The sequence below is a fragment of the Nyctereutes procyonoides genome, unplaced genomic scaffold (assembly GCF_905146905.1).
Source record: "Nyctereutes procyonoides isolate TBG_1078 unplaced genomic scaffold, NYPRO_anot_genome, whole genome shotgun sequence".
NCBI lineage: Eukaryota > Metazoa > Chordata > Mammalia > Carnivora > Canidae > Nyctereutes > Nyctereutes procyonoides.
In genome coordinates, this window is record NW_026575135.1 from 33,069,452 (window position 1) to 33,087,912 (window position 18,461).

Genomic DNA, 18,461 nt, shown 5'->3' on the forward strand with positions numbered 1-18,461 from the left:
ATGGGACTCGATTCCAGGTCTCCGGGATCAGGACCTGGACTGAAAGCGGTGCTAAACTACTGAGCCACCCGGGCTGCCTAATTTCTAGCCTTTGCTTCAACATTCCTTTCTAATTAAAAAATAAATTTAGCTGGAAAAAAAAATTAACTGTTGGGATGCCTGAGTGGCTCAGCGGTTGAGCATCTGTCTGCCTTTTTTGATCAGAGCATGATTCCAGTCTGGGGATCGAGTCCTGCATCAGGCTCCCTGTGAGCTTCTCCCTCTGCCTATGTCTCTGCCTCTCTCTGTGTCTCTCATGAATGAATGAATGAATGAATGAATGAATGAATAAATAAATAAATAAATAAAATCTTTAAAAAAATCAATTAATTAATTGTTAACCTGATTAAGCACTGCCAAAAATTCACTTAATCTTTTAATGTTTTCGTTTTCTCATCTGTAAAATGGGAATAATTAGATTGTATTATAGAAGTATTGTGAGGATTAAATGAGCTAAAAAATAACACAGCAAAGAATTGTATCGGACACATTGTAAACACTGGATAAAGCTAAACCAGTCTTCTAACAATTACACTGGCACCTTCTACACTTATTTGCCAAATAATTGGCAAAGATTCCTGGGGTACTCTATATATAAAATAGTGTGACTCAGTGTCAATAAAGGCTCCAATTTAGGCCAAAGTCTAGCCTGCACATGTCAGAACCACATAGGCAAATTAACCTATTTCTTTAAAAATAATTTTCATTATGCTATAGCAACGGGAGAAAGAATTTTAATGAGAGCCCTGGCAACTCCAAATTTAGAAGCATGACAAGTCACAGACAATGAACAGTTGAGGTTATATCATGTTTATTTATTATACTATATATGCTGAAAATAGGATTTTGCTGCTTAAAAACTTTCCCCTAGAGTACAGATTATAAATTTGTGGGCCTAAATCATTCCTCCTACCCCTACCTATCTCCCCCATCCCCAAATTAAAATACAGCCAGCCCAGTCCTGTTTTCATTAAATATCTTTTAAAATCCTGAATAACAAAGCTGTATGTCTTAAGCAAACTTCAGTACTTCTAAAGATAAGTGAAGGAATATCACAACAACCTTGTATACTGGGCTGTGGCATATTGAGTTCTCACGTCACCCTGGGAGGCAGGTGCCATGATAGTGAGGAGGAGGAAGTGAAGGATTATGGATGTGGACCGGCCATAGAGACAGACTCTGGGGTCTTGTCACTTGAACCAGCACTTTGCACCAAACCACAGGCTAAGAGATCTCTGGGTCTGAGGCGAAGACTCTTTCATTTGCATGTTTGGAGCAAAGATAATGGAAATCCTGAATTTCCCACTATCCTGCAAATGTATTAGCAATATTAAATTACCCAAGCTAAATATATTTTATGTGTCTGGACTTTTGAAAAACTTGGCTTCTGATTACCTCCTAAAATGACTAGAGGTGAAAATATTTTTGGGGTAAAAGTGACATGGAACAAAACATTTACCCCACTAATGTGACAAGTATTTTTTTGTAGCAAACCACTTCATCCCTCCCAAGGGAAAAAAAAAAAAAAACTACCAGTTTTTTGGTTCAATTTTCCAAAAACACTATTTGCATGTAAATACTTTCATATTTACCTCTTTATATATACACAAGAATATGGTACAACCACTGTTCACATCTTGTTCACCACTTGACAGTTCACCTTGACAGTCCTTCCTCATCCGTACATGAAAGGTCATGTGAATGTTGAAAGTTAAAGAGATAATTATCAGGGGACACAGCACCAACTTCTCTACATTTCTGGATGGTATTTACAAATCTCTTTCAGAGTATGTAGGAATGAGGTCATATTTCAAAGACTTATTTTTTTCCTGTTTTCTTAAACCTAGTGTTCTTTTAGTCTTACATGGGAAGGTCCCCTGGCTTAGCTAAACCAAGAAGAGCTGAGTTAGTGTGGTCTCAAGGGAGGCCAAACCCTATTACTGGGAACAATCACCAAGCCACCACATTTGCATGTGTCTGTATACATCATTAGTATTTCCCCTCTCTTATCTTTACTGCTAGTACCTGAAATCAGTGTTCCCTCCCTGGGACAAAATCTCAGGCCTATTCTCTCCTTAGTCTATTTCTTCCTAAGCTGTCCCGATTTTGAAATGAACAAGAATCTTATATACATCTAATACCCTTGGAAAGCAAATCTATTATGTGGACAGATCTGTGTTTCAGAGGGAAGACTACCAGCAGCATTTGATATATTCTGTTGGTATCTGGAAACATATATTTCCCAAATACCCAAATACAAACTTAACCTGCCATTTTTTTTTTAAACAAACAAACAAAAAATGTATTTTCACAGAAATCACAGAGAAATCAACAAGCAGTGATATATCTGAAATGGCTCCCCCTGACTCCTGGCTTCAGATTCTAGATTTTTGTTTGGGTCCACAGTGAGGTTAAGGTGCCCTTGCTGTTAACTACAAGAAAACTACTTTTACACACTTAGGAGGGCTGGACATAGAAATTACAATAAATCTAAAAAAAAAAGTTACAATAAATCTGCTTTCCATAAGTAGGTGTTAAAATTATCTGAATGAGTAACATGCTTAAGTTGTTCCACTAATCTTTGTAGGGCTACCCCCTTAGTTTTAAGATTTTACTATAATTCTAGAGAGGAGGCTGAACAGTAATAGCCAAACTCAGCTCAAAGGCCAATGATACCAATCTGACAATTTATAGATTATCAAAAACTGAATTAATAAAAGCAGTTACCAGTTGTTGGATGTTGCATAACTTGACAGGTAGAGTTCAAAGCACTTTGTAAGTAATAACTCATTTATCCCTCACACAGTTCTATGAGGTACACGTTATCATTACCTTCACTTTCCAAACAAGGAAACTGAGGCCTGGGGGCATGGAATAACTTGGCCAACAACACACAACTCTTAAGCACAAGAGCAGAGATTGGATCCCAAGTAATCTAGTTCCAGACTATACACTCTTGGTTAATATGCTGTCCTACACTAAATTATTTAAAAGACTTCTGACAGCAAAATCAAAACCTATAAAAAAGGTAGGTCGCAACTTTGAGTGACAGAGAGTAGTGGAGGCAGTACTAACAAGGGGAGTCTTCTAGAAACCTTGCATAAGAAGCAAGCTTGAGAGAGGGAAAAGGGATCACCTGCTTAGCCAATTAATATAACTCTAGATGCCACCCAAGCCCTCCACAACTTATTTCGGTGCACCTTCCCAAAAGACTACGAACCTCTCTCGTTTTGGGGCAGAATGGTTCAGCCATGGGAATATGGCATACTCCTCTGGCACAGGCATGACTTCCATCATAGAAGGTCTGAGGCCTTTTGGTGGTCCTACAAAATAAAGTGAAAAGTTTTTTTTTTTTTTTTTTTTTTAAAAAAAAGCTATCACTCCATCCTCCAGGGGCTGGTGAATCCCCTGTATCGAGGTCAACACCTTGGTCCTTCATCCAGAATCAGGAGCTCTGGATAAGCTGAAGGCAATTGTTGGAAAAGCCCCTTCAGGACAGAATTCAGTTTTTCTGGCTCTGGGTTGGTGGCAACATGCCTTCTAACAGGAATTCAAGGGTGTGGTCTCGTGACTGATAGGACAACTGCAGCGGACAGCAGGTACAACTCAACTTTGAGCTTGGCAGGTTGGGTAAAACACTTAAGGAAGTCACTAGGAAATTCTGTCATTGTAGATGTAGAGAGCTGTACAGTGAGCCCCACACATCGCCATTACCTAGATTCAACCATTCAAATTTTGTCCACCTTGTTTCCTCTGTTAGCTTTTCCATGGTTGCAAACCTCAGACTTTGACGTTTCATGCCTACTTCAGATGTACCAAAATACGGGATTTTTCACTGTAATGTGATGATCACATTCAATAAAAATTAATTCCTCAATACCAACTAATACACAGACCATACACAAATCTTCCTGATGTCCTCAGAAGTGTCTTTCATTTATGTATTTTTAATTATTATTTCTCTTTAACAAATGCTTCTTTAGTTTCAAGTTCCAAGCAAGGTCCTAAACTTGGCATTTGCTTGGCCTGTCTCTGACGAGAGTAGCTCCTGCCCTCCACCCCCAACCTTAGTCTTTCATGCCTTTGACCCACTGAAGAATGCAGCTATTTGTCCTGCTCCGCGTTGGGGACTCTCTCTGCCACATTATTTAGCTTGTTTCTCTACCCGCTAGAATTGGTTCGGAAGTCTCTTAGTTCATCTTTTTGGTAAAACGTTTTGAATCCACAAAATAGAGGCTAAAATTAACCCGGAGCCAAGTCACCCTGCAATTTTTTACCCAAAGTTTTCAGAATAAAGCACCTTCTATGTCCTTTATATTGTTCTCAACTTGAACTCATGAGTAATACAGGAAAGAGAGTCTTCATCTTTCCTACAGAGGGGAGGGCCGGGGAGGGACAGCTCAAGGGAAAGGAGGGGGAGGCGGATGGCTCAACATCTACTTCCGGGAGCAGGAGGGAAAGAACAGCGTGGAGAAAATATACTGGTTGGGTTTATACAGCTGGTGTGCCCACCTACCAAAATTCATCTGTTACTTCCATCCTGTCACATTCTAAAAACAGTAGCACTAGCTGGCACCAAAGTCACCTGGCTTAATAACGAGGCCTCAGTGCTCTGCAGGGATGAAAACCTAGCCTGTGCTCCTCCCAGCCCTCTGTCCTATGTGTCTTAGGGGAAGGCCAAGTTAACACCAAAGCAGTCCCAGATGGGGTTGAAGCCAGGTCAAATGGCTGTCCTAGCCCACATACACAGAGGCTTTTCTCTTTTTGTACAATTAACCAATAAAATCGTGCCTCGTACTCCAGCTCTGGCTTGGTATCAGCCTTCCATGAGTCAAGGATTAGCAATATCCCCATTTACAACCGTGATGAAGTACGAAAACAGGGTCACAGAAACCTCCAGCAGCTATACACCCATAAATACCATAACACCCCTACCTTACCTATCTATGCCCTCTCCCTTCTTTTTCTACCCCTTCTTTGCCTACTCACTCCACTTCATTCTGAACTCCCATCTGAAGACAAAAACAGGCATTAGTTATGTCACATAAACTCAATACTCATTAACTATGGTTTTCACTCCTCTATCAAGTGGAACATTTTCCATTTTTCTCTTTAAACAAAGCTCTTGAGCTACTAGCTATAGGGCTTAGAGAGCAAACAGCCATATCTTTTTGATTCTCAATTTCTAATCATAAAATGTAGTTTATCCACCCAGCTTTTTTTTTTTTTTTTAAGATTTTATTTAGTCATGAGAGACACACAGAGAGAGAGGCAGAGACATAGCCAGAGGGAGAAGCAGTCTTCCTGCAGAGACCCCGGTGTGGGACTCGATCCCAGGACTCTGGGATCACAACCTGTACCAAAGGCAGATGCTTAACCACTGAGCCTCCCAGAAGCCCCAGCAATGAAGACTTTAATACCATTATTTCTAATAGTTTCTAATATTTCTAATGGCTATGTTGTTTAAGATCTAGGAAAAGGAAGGAGCAGCACATGAGAAACACCTCTTCACACAGCCTGCCCACCTCTCCGTGCTGTTCCACATAACTAACTTATGCATCAAACATTCAATGAAACATCTAATAACCTAAACTTAAATCACTGTAAATAATAATACTCCTGTCCAGCATAAAGTAAGGCATGATTAATGCTGAAGGCATTCTGACTAAGAGTGATGGGATTTACAATCACTGGGGTGGTGAGTGGAGCACACTTTTTCCTTAATACAGTATAGTGTATAAATGTCTTTTTCTCTTTCTTATGATTTTCTGTAGCATGCTTTACCATAAGAATATAGTACATAATATGTATAACAGATAAAATAGGTATTAATCGACTGTGTGTTATCAGGAAGGCTTCTAGTCAATGGTAGGCTATTAGCAGTTAAGTTTTTGGGAGGTCAAAAGTTATACATGGATTTTCAGCTCAACAGGCATGGGTGTCAGTGTCAACTGTAATTTGTTACAGCAGCAACAGGACACTAATACATGTACTTCTGTGGTTTAAGATATAATCAACCCCAGTAATGGCTTCCACAGCAATAAAGAAACAATGCTGAAGGTTGGCCCCCACTCTGGCTTCTTTAGCAAGGGGACTGTGAGTTTCACTTCCCCATTAGCTTGGGAGCCTCTGGGAGAACAGATTCTGGGACTGACTAATCCAGCTGGCTTTATCATTCACTTAGTGACTGTGTGCTTCAGGGAAAAGTCAATCTCATTTCTCTGCACCTCAGTTGGTATCCATTTTCTCATATTTAGAATGGGGAATAAATAACCCCACCTACCTTCCAAGGTCGATATGACGACTTAAGGAGATCCAGGAAGCAAGTGCTCAGCACTACCAACTGCCATTTATGGGAAATCTGACTCTGTACTTCTCACTTGCCAACTGGAGGGCCTGACACGTTTACGGACCTCGCGTTCAAAGTATACAAAAACCGTGGAGGCCAGCAAACAGGGATCCAGGCTAAGAGAAGTCAAGTGTGCTTACACAAAAAAACTGCCCATGGAAGAGTGAAGGAGGCAAAATTGTGTTGTGTATTGGCAAGGGAAGTAAGTTCCAGACTGCCAAGGAGAAAACACTGGGCACTTACACATACAGAACAGGGACAAGCCCAGAAAAAAACTGACTGGTAGGTTGTTTCTGAATCAAGACTCTTGAATTGGCTCTCTGAGAGCCATTGGTTAATAATTTTCCTCCAAGAAAAAGTTGAGCAAACAACAAGGAAAACACTTGTCCTACCACAGAAGCAAACACAACTGCACATCTCTGAGGAGGCACATGTCCCCAACAAGCCTCAGCATGCAGGAACATGAGTCAATTAATCTACTGGCAAAGCAGGGCCAACGGCTGCTTCTAAATAGCATAGTTTTGGGGAAATGATTCCACTCATGTCTTAAAAGATATCCAAAAAAAAAAAAAAAAAAAAAAGAAAGATATCCAAGTAGTAATGCGCATGGACAAACTCAAACTCAGTTTCTAAGAAAACAAAATAAAACAAAAAATCCTCCCAATCTCTCTTTTCTTCCTCTTTCTCTTTCTCTTTCTTTCTTAAGATTACTTATTTGCCCCAAAGAGAGGGAGAGTGGGGGATGGGGAGACAGAAGGATAGAATGCAAGCAGGGAGATGGGCAGAGGGAGAGGACAGGATCTCTAGCAGACTCTCCACTGAACTCAAGTACAACTCAGGGTTCAAGGGCTCGATCCAACGACTCTGAAATCATGACCTGAGCCAAAATCAAGAGTTGGACTCCCAACTGATGGAGCCACCTGGGTGCCCCCAATCTCTTTTCATTAAAGCCTGAGCTCAGAGAGAAAGTGGAGGTATTCTCCGTAGCAAGTTTGTCACAGCCACCCTGACACCCAGTAGCTCTGCTAGCAATTTATCCTACAGGGATATTCACACAAATAAAAGACGAGTGGGCATGACATTGTTACCTGAACCACAGTCAATAAAAACTGATTTCCCACTGAGAAGGCAGCTTAAATAAACCACATACCCAACACTGGAAGAGTGTACATGTGTTAGGAAGAACACAGTGGTATCTGACTTCAAGTGTGGAAAGCTAAGAGAGATGGTTAAAAGGGAAGACAACACATTGTGAGCTAGGATAGAATAAAAAGAAAAACTGTTCTTTTTCTAGCATTCCTACAGTCACATATTGTTTTTTTTTTCGTGTTAAAAAATACATAAATGGTATGCAATATGGACAGTCTCACAATATGCTTGATTTAATGATGACAGACCATTAAGACTTTTCTCTATTAGCACATATAAATCTTGTTTCAAGTTTTGAATAGAAGGCGATGGATATATCAGTATATTTAAGTAAATATACAAAAAAAAAAAGGTAATTAAAGCGGTGCCTAGGTGGCTTAATAGATTAAACATCCGCTTTTGGCTCAGGTCATGATCCTAGGAACCTGAGATCGAGTCCCTTGTCAGGCTCCCTCCTCCACAGGGAGCCTGCTTCTCCCTCTCCCTCTGCTATTCCCCCTGCCTTGTGCTCATGCTGTCAAATAAAATCTTTTTTTTTTTTTTAAGAATTTATTTATTTATTCATGAGAGACACACAGAGAGAGAAAGAGAGGCAGAGACACAGGCAGAGGGAGAAGCAGGCTCCATGCAGGGACCCTGACGTGGGGCTTGATCCCGGGACTCTAGGATCACGCCCTGGGCAGAAAGCAGGCACTAAACCACTGAGCCACCCAGGGATCCCCTGTCAAATAAAATCTTTAAAACACAATGGGTAATTAAAAATGGCATAACCAGTATCTCCACATGAACTGTCTTGTGCATGGTTCTCAAAAAATGAAGAGGGGATCCCTGGGTGGCTCGGCGGTTTAGCAACTGCCTTTGGCCCAGGACGCGATCCTGGAGTCCCAGAATCGAGTCCCGCATTGGGCTCCCGGCATGGGGCCTGCTTCTCCCTCCTCCTGTGTCTCTGCCTCTCTCTCTCTCTCTCTGTGTGTCTATCATAAATAAAAAAATATAAATAAATAAATCTTAAAAAAAATGAAGAAAAGCAATTTCCAGTGAAAGGTCACACACATTTTCAAGTTTAATGGTGAGATTTCACCAATTTTCCTTCAAAGGGCTATAGCAAGGCATACACCCACCAGAAACATAAGAGGGTTTCACTTTTGCCATATTTCCTTTTTTTTTTTTTTAAGATTTTATTTATTTATTCATGAGAGACACAGAGAGAGAGAGGCAGAGACACAGGCAGAGGGAGGAGCAGGCTCCATGCAGGGAGCCTGATGTGGGACTCGATCCAGACTCCAGGATCACACCCTGGGCCAAAGGCAGGTGCCAAACCACTGAGCCACCCAGGGATCCCCACCATATTTCCTCCTATACTTTTTAAAATTTATCTCATTATAAGTATCATTCTTTAAATGCTCTAAAACACAGGTATGTTGGATATCATTTTAGTTTTGGCATACACTAGAACCCTAAAGACAATTTAAGTTAAAAATGTTAAAGTATACAACAAATAGGTGAAGATGGCAAAAAACAACAACAAAAATAAGGCCAAGTCACCAACTGTTTAAATCAAAATGATACTTACATTCTAGGAAATATGAGTAATTTTAAGATCAACAGGATTGGGATCCCTGGGTGGCGCAGCGGTTTGGCGCCTGCCTTTGGCCCGGGGCGCGATCCTGGAGACCCAGGATCGAATCCCACGTCGGGCTCCCAGTGCATGGAGCCTGCTTCTCCCTCTGCCTGTGTCTCTGCCTCTCTCTCTCTCTCTCTCTCTCTCTCTCTCTCTCTGTGTGTGACTATCATAAATAAAAAAAAAAAAAAAAAAAAAAAAAAAAAAAGATCAACAGGATTATGAGAAAGTCTTCTAAATTTCTAGGTGTGGGTGTGCACATGTGTGGATGTGCACACACATATTTATGGACAGCACTGTTGTGAGCATGTTTATTAATTAAAAAATTTAAAAAAGATTTAAAGAAAGAGAGAGAGAGTGCACAAGTGGGAGGGACAGAAAGAGAGGTAAAAAGAATCTCAAGTAGATTCTGTACTGAGTGCAGAGCCTGACACAGGGCTCGATCTCACAACCCTGAAGATCATGACCCGAGCCAAAACCAAGAGTGAGATGGTCAACCAACTACCCCACCTTGTTGTGAGCATGTATGTAAGTGAAGGATCAAATCTTAGAAGATTTGGGTCATGGAGTTAGGGCATATAAGGTTCTTATCTGGAGCAGAAATGTAGGGCACCTAGGGGGAGGAAGAGAGTTTAAAACTGCAGTGGGAAGGGGCACCTGGGTGGCTCAGTCCATTAAGCATCTGCCTCTTGATTTCACTCAGGTCATGATCTCAGAGTCCTGAGATTGAGAACCATGTCTGGGTTCTGCACTGAGAGCAGAATCCACTTAAGATTCTCTCTCTCCCTCTCCCTCTGCTCCCTGCTGCTCCCCTTATTCTCTCTCTCTCTCTCTCTCAAAAAAAAAAAAATTAAAACTCAAGTGGAGAGAAGTAGAGGAAACTTTGACATGAGTGACAGGAACGGCAACTCATTATGACATGGAATGAATCTGTTCTATTAATCAGAAGGCAAATAAATAAATAAATAAATAAAATCAGAAGGAACTGAGAGTTTCTGTATTTGGACAAATCATTAAGATCTCACTATTGGTCTATCTAATGAGTGATTATGGTGCCATGGGAAAGAAAAAAAAATCAATAATGTTTAGATTCCAATGAGGCAAGACTGCCTAATAAACATGTACAGTTCTCCCTTCTTATTTTCTACTTTTCATGAGGTCTTGCTAAACAAAGCATGCAGAGCAGCAGTGCAAGAACAAAATCCTGGCTCTGACATTGGTGGTGAATAAAGTCTCTACGGGCCTTGGTTTTCTCATCTGTACAAGGGGGTCATAGGGTACATTAATGACGCTGTGATAATTAGCAGCGCCAGGAATATAGTTAGGACCACAGAAGCAGCTTTGTTTCACAATCAAGTATCATGCATATGGCTCCCGGTCAATGTATGATTTAACAAATCCTGTTTACAACTTCACTACATTCCATAGGATGGCTGTTCAACCACTGCTTTAGGCTCTTCACTCAAGAAGCCATCACTGTACATGTGTCTAGAAAAATACACCATTTGGTGGTTTTATTCTTAGGACTACAAGTCACAAAAGGGAAGGCTTGTTGGAAAGGCATGTATATTTTAAAACTTATTAGTAAGTCAGACTGCCTTTTAATGAGTTCTAGGGGCACCTGGGTGACTTGGTCAGTTAAGTGTCCAACTCTTGCTTTTGACTCAGGTCATGATCTCATGGGCTGTGACACTGAGCCTGGCACTGGGCTCTATGCTTAACACAAACTCTGCCTGAAAATTCTCTCTCCTTCTGTCCCTCTTCTTACTCGTGTGCTCTTCCTCTCTAAAAATAAGTAAATTTCTTTAACAAAATTAAAAAAAAAAAAAAAAGAGTCCTAACTATCTCTACCAGCAATAGGCATGTGAATGTTAATTATCCAGGACCAAATAGCATTTGACATGTGGGAAGAGCTTAATATTTCTTCACTTAAAAATTATCCAGAAATAACAACTTCATGTTCAGAAGAATAGATGTAACCAGTTAATAAGCATTAATATTTCACTGGGGAGAGGGAAATGGGCAGGGATACTTAGTACAGAGGCAATGGAAGAAACTGCCACAAAGGTGATGATATTTTTAAGTACACGTCAAAGATCATCAGCATTGATGACAAAAGGAACTAGGAAAAAAAATCACATCAAATTACAGGAAGAGCTGAGGTTTTCTATATAGAGAGCTTGTTAGGACATTCTTTCCTCTCGGACTGTGCTATTAACTCCGAGCTGGTATTAATCACTGCTCGGTAACAACCTCAATCGAAGATGAAGTTCCAGGGCAAGACCTCCCAGAGAGGACCAGATGCTGTTTTCAGCACTTTTTTTTTTTTTTTTTTAAAGTAGATTCCATGCTGGGCATGGAGCTCAATGCAGGGCTTAAACTCAACCCTGAGATCAAGAGTTGGGCATTCAACGGACTAAGCCACCCAGGCATCTCTCCAGTACTTTTCTGATCATATCTTCCTTTCTATTATATTTTCAGGGAGTAGTCTCAAAACTGGCTTTGCAGGAGGCATGCTGGTTAAAAAAAAAAAAAAAGAACAACAGTGATATTAAAGAAAGCACTGATCAAGTGAAGGCAGTGGTGACAAAGAGTGGAGGATGGCTCCAAGCACCAACACGCATGACCTGAAGCCGGTCTCTCCATGCAGGGGTGGCAGAGAGCCATAGCAGTTGACTGCCAGGCCATGGCAGTGCCACAGTACGATCAACCTCGTAATTTACCAAGTAGGGAAGAAGGAGCTGAGGTGGGGTGAGAGTGTAAGTGTGGGGTTAGAAGGCATCCAAGGGGACTCATTTAATCTTGAATTATAAAGCACGAGGTATCTTTGGGACCCTGTCCCATACCTGGAGGCCAGTGTGAATCTGAAGCGGGGAGAGCAGAGCTGGAAGTCTGTGTGTAAGGTCACAGGCTTTGGACGTTCACAGAATTCAAACTCCACAGGTCCCACTTACTAGGCAATGACTAATATTTTTGGGTTTCAAGCTTCCTCAACCATACACTGCGAAAACTACCCTTGTATGAGGTGAACGGATTAAGTGATTTGTGGCACTCGGTAGTAACTCAAAAATTCGGAGCTGACCAGATTTTTATTAAGGGAAGGGCTCTCAGGTGAGGCAGTGATAAGACAACTAGGTTGTGGAGAATGTGGGAACTTTGGGAACATGTCCTGCTTCCAGGACAGGTGTAGGCAGGGAGATGACAAAAGGCAGGCAGGTACACAGCTGGTGAGAGGGAGGGGGTAGGAACATGGCCCGCTGATATCTAATGGTTTCTGTTTTCTTATAAAGAGGTGACATTCTCAACTCAGAGTGCAGGAGATGGGCGGGAAGCTGCGAGAACAGTAAGAGTTTGAAATAGCTGCTAAGAGGAATGGGAAAAGAGCCAAGGGAGGGCTTCCTGTGCAGACTCTTTACCAGAACCCCGACGTAGGTGTATAAAAATCCACCCTCTGCCCCACAGATTCAAAGCTGGTGATTAATGGACATCAGAGCGCATCTCAGCCTCTGGAATAGTCCTTCACAGGGGCGGGTACCAACAACTTACATCATGACATGGAGATCAAGGGGAAAGCACAGAGCTCTGGGAGGGGGAAATAAAGTGACATAATCCCTTACCACTGTTTACAGCGGGACTTTCCTGATGAATAAGCCAGCAAGCATCAGAGGCACAGTTTAGTCAAACCTTGCCCTATTCTAGTGAACAAACAGGCCTCCTAAAAGGGACGACATTAGAACTCAGGAATCGACGCAACACCCTCAGTGTGCAGATGAGGACACTAAGTGACAAAAGAATTTGGGGACAGAGCCAGGAAACAATTCTGGATGTTCCCACTTCCAAGCTGGGGCTTCTCCCACTGCATTCTTCAAGCAGAACCTAGCTGGGTGGCTCAGGCATATCAGGCCAATGTGTTAACAGTGTTTTACAGAAAACATGTGCCTCTAGGCATCACACTCCACTGTTTTTCATCTTAATTTTTTTTTGTTGTATTCTTCTCATTGTCCAAAAAGAAAAAGTCCTTATCTGCAAAACATTCCTGATAAAGACCACTATTAAAAGTATGAATCCCAGGACGTCTGGGTGGCTCAGCAGTTGAGCGTCTGCCTTCAGCTGAGGGCTTGACCCTGGGTCTGGGGATCAAGTCCCACATCGGGCTATCTGGGAGAAGCCTGCTTTTCCCTCTGCCTATGTCTCTACCTCCCTCTCTCTGTGTGTCTCATGAATAAATAGATAAAAATCTTTAAAAAAATTAATAAAGTATGAATCCTATCCTTGTCCTTAATGGATACATTTGCTGGACCCAGCTTTAGACAGTGACAACAGCCAGAGCAGTTTAATGGGTCCTCCTAATTTGCATCCTTCTTTCCTTTTTTAAGATCTTATTTATTTATTCATGAGAGACATAGAGAGAGGCAGAGACACAGGCAGAGGGAGAAGCAGGCTCCCCTGTGGGTGAGCCTGATTTGGGATTTGATCCCAGGACTCCAGGATCACAACCTGAGCCAAAGGCAGACCGCCAACTACTGAGCCACCCAGGCGTCCCCTGCATCTTTTTTTTTTTTTAAACTTAATAGAATGTGGGCATATTTCCAAACAGTTTATAGATATGTGGGGAGTTCAATCCTTTTCCATGCTAACAATCAGAAGTGATGGTGAAAAGGAGAAAGGTCATGTGTTCAAGTGCTAGAATTCTCTACCCTTGTGTACCCTGCATGGCATAGCTCGTTAGTAGTCTGGGTTGACAGGTAATGCTGCACATAAAGGGTCTGTATCATAGAAGAATCCCCAAATTATGGATCTTGGAGTACCTCCCTTGTGAGATCCTTTTAAAGTGTAAATAGCCTCACAAGGGTCTCCTGGGGCAGAAGAAAGGTCAGATGCACTCTTTCCCTAGTTCAGATGGACTGTGGAATGGCCATCAAGAAGTGAAATTAGATCTATTCTTAACCAGGTTTTATATCCCAAATTGTCGAATGACTTGTGGCTCTGACAGCAAGGACCTCCATCAAGGCAGAAGAAACGGGATCAGTCAAACCCAATTCATCAGGCACTGAAGGAACTTATCGTGGACCAGCCTCCTGTGAGTTCTTCGTATTAACTATTTTTAACTTTGGTACCGTGATTGCATGTGGAGCCCCCAGACCCTGGGGCAAAGGAAGAGTCAAGCAACCCATCACTGTACGTAAGAATGGGAAAGTGACAAAACCAACCCAGTACTGATATTTAAATTCGAGGACGAGAACCATTTTGCTTTCCATAGCTGCCCTGATCACAAACACCAAGAGGATTATTTTCACTTTATATATTAGCTAAGGCATCTCCTTGCATGTCTGAGAACGAGACACACGACTGCACACATCCCCAAAAACACCTGGAGCCACTCCCGTCCCCACCTGTCTGTTGTCCTGTGCTCTCCAGGTCAGCCACACCCCAGATTCCCCTTTTCTCAGGCCCGGCTTTCCACTTTTCACAGGTTGGAACACAGCTCGAGAGAAAACAATTATTTTTCAGAAGACAACAAGCTTATTTTCTTAAAAAAACCTTCCAGCCCATTAGACTCCTTTAAGGGTATATTCCATTTTTAGAGTAGAAATCTAATGTTTTTAAAAACAACCATAAAATCAGAGCCACCTGTCAGTCTTCAACATTTTAATGGCCTCGAAGGTATACACACATGGCTGATAGACCAGAACGGTGGTGTTCTTCCCTATGCTGGGCACCAGGGGCAGAGGACGTAAGGGAGCTTTAGTTCTGCCATCTAGTAAGAACAGCCACACTACTCCATCCTGATTCTTCATCACAAATTTATGTTAGGAAGATTAAAAAGATTCCTCTAAACCCCTGAAGACCCCCTTAGGACAAGAATATTTTTTTCTAAGATAATGTGCCAGCAAAGTGGTGGCAATAAGGAAACATGAGTTTCCAGATCAGTCCCTGGGGAAGTGACTGGGTAGGGAGAAGATGCCTCAGCCATGGTGGAGCTCAACCTTGGATTCTGAAGAGAGAGCCACAGGTCATTGATTTGCCTGAGGCCAAACAGCCAAGACAAAACTTCTTGACCCAGGGCTCCTATCCCCAGGATTATAATCCACTGGCTTTGTAAGGTGCTGCAATTTTGTCACCCAAGCTGAGGCTGGGGACACAGCAGTGGGAACCAGGCTATGAACTGCACAGCCTCTAGCCCACCATTGTATGCCTGAGAACGCACCAAGAGGACACATCAGGTGCCTGCCTGAACACACTAAGATTTACCTTAAACAATGTGTTATTAGTACAACACATAAAGGCCATTACTCATAAAAGCAGAAAGTGCTGATTCTCTTCTCTTCTGAGACATACAGTGAATCATGTATGTACTGAAGCTTGGTGAAATGACTCAGCCAGTGGCAGCATCATTCAGAAACACTGTCCAACAGCAATATAATTCAAGCCACTTAACATAATATTAAATCTCCTAACAGTGATATAAAGAAAACGGGAAAGAAACAGGTAAAATTAGCTTTAAAATCTTATCTAACTCAATAAACTCAAAATGTTATCATTGTAGTAGCAATGTAAAATTTGAGATTTCTTCTAAATGATACTCCCGCAGGGATCTTCCTTTTAAGAGAACTTTTCTTCTGCTGTTAACTACAGACCCCTTCAGCCAACACACCATATTCAAAATAATGGCACCCATGTACTGGGCAGGCAACAGGTGCTAGATCCCATAAAAGGCACTTGCTAGAGACTTTGAATTTCCAAGGCAAGAATAAGGAGTCAGGTTATCCACACACCACCTAAAACAAGATAGATACCAGAAGATCTTAAGGTTACACGGCTAAGGAGTGCTACGACAGAATGAAACCAGATATGATGGTAACACCGGTTTTCTTTCTATTCTTCATCTTTCTGCCCCAACTACTTTCTTCAAAGAACCAGGACGTAACATTTACATTTGCTATTTGTGAAGAAAAGATCCGGCAAATGTGACAGTGTACAGTTACACCTTTTATGTAACAGATTAATCTGAGGTTTAATACCCAAGTCAGACTTTTCTTTCCAGGAGCATCTATGATACTTTATATATCTGGATCAGTCTGAATAGGAAGCTTTATATTCTGCTTTATTTTTTTAAGTAGTCCCCATGCCGACTGTGGGGCTTGAACTTATGACCCTGAGATCAAGTGTCCCATGCTCTATGGACTGAGCCAGGCAAGCAGCACATACACTGCTTTATTAAACAAGCATATTACAATCATTTTCTTAAATCATCACTTCCAAACAAATGGACTTTCATAACCACAGGGATCTTCGTCAAGAATTCCAGTCTCTCTTTTCTTCGAATGATCATTTTCATTCAATTGCTCTAAAAATAATGACTGAGCAACTACATGCACTGTTGTGAGTGTTAGGGATAAAGTGGCAGATAGGATTTTTGTCCTCACATGGCCTGTATTCTAGAGGGAAAGATGAATAATACATACATAGTGTCAGGTGTTGAAAAAATAATAGTAAAAGTGATAAGTAAAGGGCATATGATTTTAGTCTATCCCTGTTATTTATTAGGCTAAGCTACATGAAAGTGCTGATTTTCTTTTTTTAAAAAATTTTTATTGGAGTTCGATTTGCCAATATATAGCATAAGACCCAGTGCTCTTCCCGTCAAGTGCCCCCCTCAGTACCCGTCACCCAGGCACCCCAACAATCCCACCCACCTCCCCTTCCAATACCCCTGGTTCGTTTCCCAGAGTTAGGGGTCTCTCACGTTCCGTCACCCTCACTGACATTTCCCACTCATTTTCCCTCCTTTCCCCTTTATTCCCTTTCACTATTTTTTATATTCCCTGTATGGGTGAAACCATATGTTTGTCCTTCTCTGACTGACTTACTTCACTCAGCATAATACACTCCAGTTCCAGCCACTTCGAAGCAAATGGTGGGTATTTGTCGTGTCTAATGGGTAATATTCCATTGTATATATAGACCATATCTTTTTTATCCATTCATCTTTCGATGGACACTGAGGTTCCTTCCACAGTTTGGCTATTGGGGACATTGCTGCTATAAACATTAGGGTGCAGGTGTCTCGGTTCTTCACTGCATCTGTACCTTTGGGGTAAATCCCCAACAGTGCAATTGCTGGGGCACAGGGTACTCTATTTTTAACTCTTTGAGGAACCTTCACAGTTTTCCAGAGTGGCTGGACCAGTTCACATTCCCACCAACAGTGCAAGAGGCTTCCCCTTTCTACACATCCTCTCCAACGTTTGTGGTTTCCTATCTTGTTAATTTTCCCCATTCTCACTGATGTGAGGTGGTATCTCACTGTGGTTTTGATTTGTATTTCCCTGATGGCAAGTGATGCAGAGCATTTTCTCCTGTGCTTGTTGGCCATGACTATGTCTTCTTTGGGGAAATTTCTGTTCATGTCTGTTGCCAATTTCATGATTGGATTGTTTCTTTGCTGTTGAGCTTAATCAGTTCTTTATAGATCTTGGAAACTAGCCCTTTATCTGATAATGTCATTTGCAAATATCCTCTCCCATTCTGTAGGTTGTCCTTTAGTTCTGTTGACTGTTTCTTTTGCTGTGCAGAAGCTTCTTATCTTGATGAAGTCCCAATAGTTCATTTTTGCTTTTGTTTCCGTTGCCTTCATAGATGTCTCTTGCAAGAAGTTGCTGTGGCCAAGTTCAAAAAGGGTGTTGTCTGTGTTCTCCTCTAGGATTTTGATGCATTCTTGTCTCACATTTAGATCTTTCATCCATTCTGAGTTTATCTTTGTGTATGGTGTAAGAGAATGGTCTAGTTTCATTCTTCTGCATGTGGATGTCCAATTTTCCCAGCACCATTTATTGAAGAGACTGTCCTTTTTCCAGTGGATAGTCTTTCCTGCTGTCGAATATTAGTTGACTATAGAGTTGAGGACCCATTTCTGGGTTCTTTATTCTGTTCCATTGATCTATGTGTCTGTTTTTGTGCCAGTACCATACTGTCTTGATGACCATAGCTTTTTAGTACAACCTGAAATCCGGCATTGTGTTGCCCCAGCTTTGGTTTTCTTTTTCAATATTCCCCTGGCTATTCGGGGTCTTTCCTGATTCCACACAAATCTTAAGATGATTTGTTCCAACTCTCTGAAGAAAGTCCATGGTATTTTGATAGGGATTGCATTAAACGTGTAAATTCCCCTGAGTAGCATTGACATTTTCATAATATTAATTCTTCCAACCCATGAGCATGGAATATTTTTCCATCTCTTTGTGTCTTCCTTAATTTCTTTCAGAAGTGTTCTGTAGTTTTTAGGGTAGAGATCCTTTACCT

General features: G+C 41.5%; 1 protein-coding gene across 2 annotated transcripts in view; it reads right to left on the bottom strand.

The window, feature by feature from the left end:
* Positions 1 to 18,461, bottom strand: part of MTAP (methylthioadenosine phosphorylase) — a 54,151-nt gene that overhangs the window by 11,883 nt on the left and 23,807 nt on the right. For both annotated transcript variants that reach the window (XM_055302324.1, XM_055302325.1), the window contains exon 5: positions 3,260 to 3,362. In XM_055302324.1, the coding sequence (XP_055158299.1) occupies positions 3,260 to 3,362 (103 nt within the window). The remainder of the gene's footprint in view (positions 1 to 3,259; positions 3,363 to 18,461) is intronic.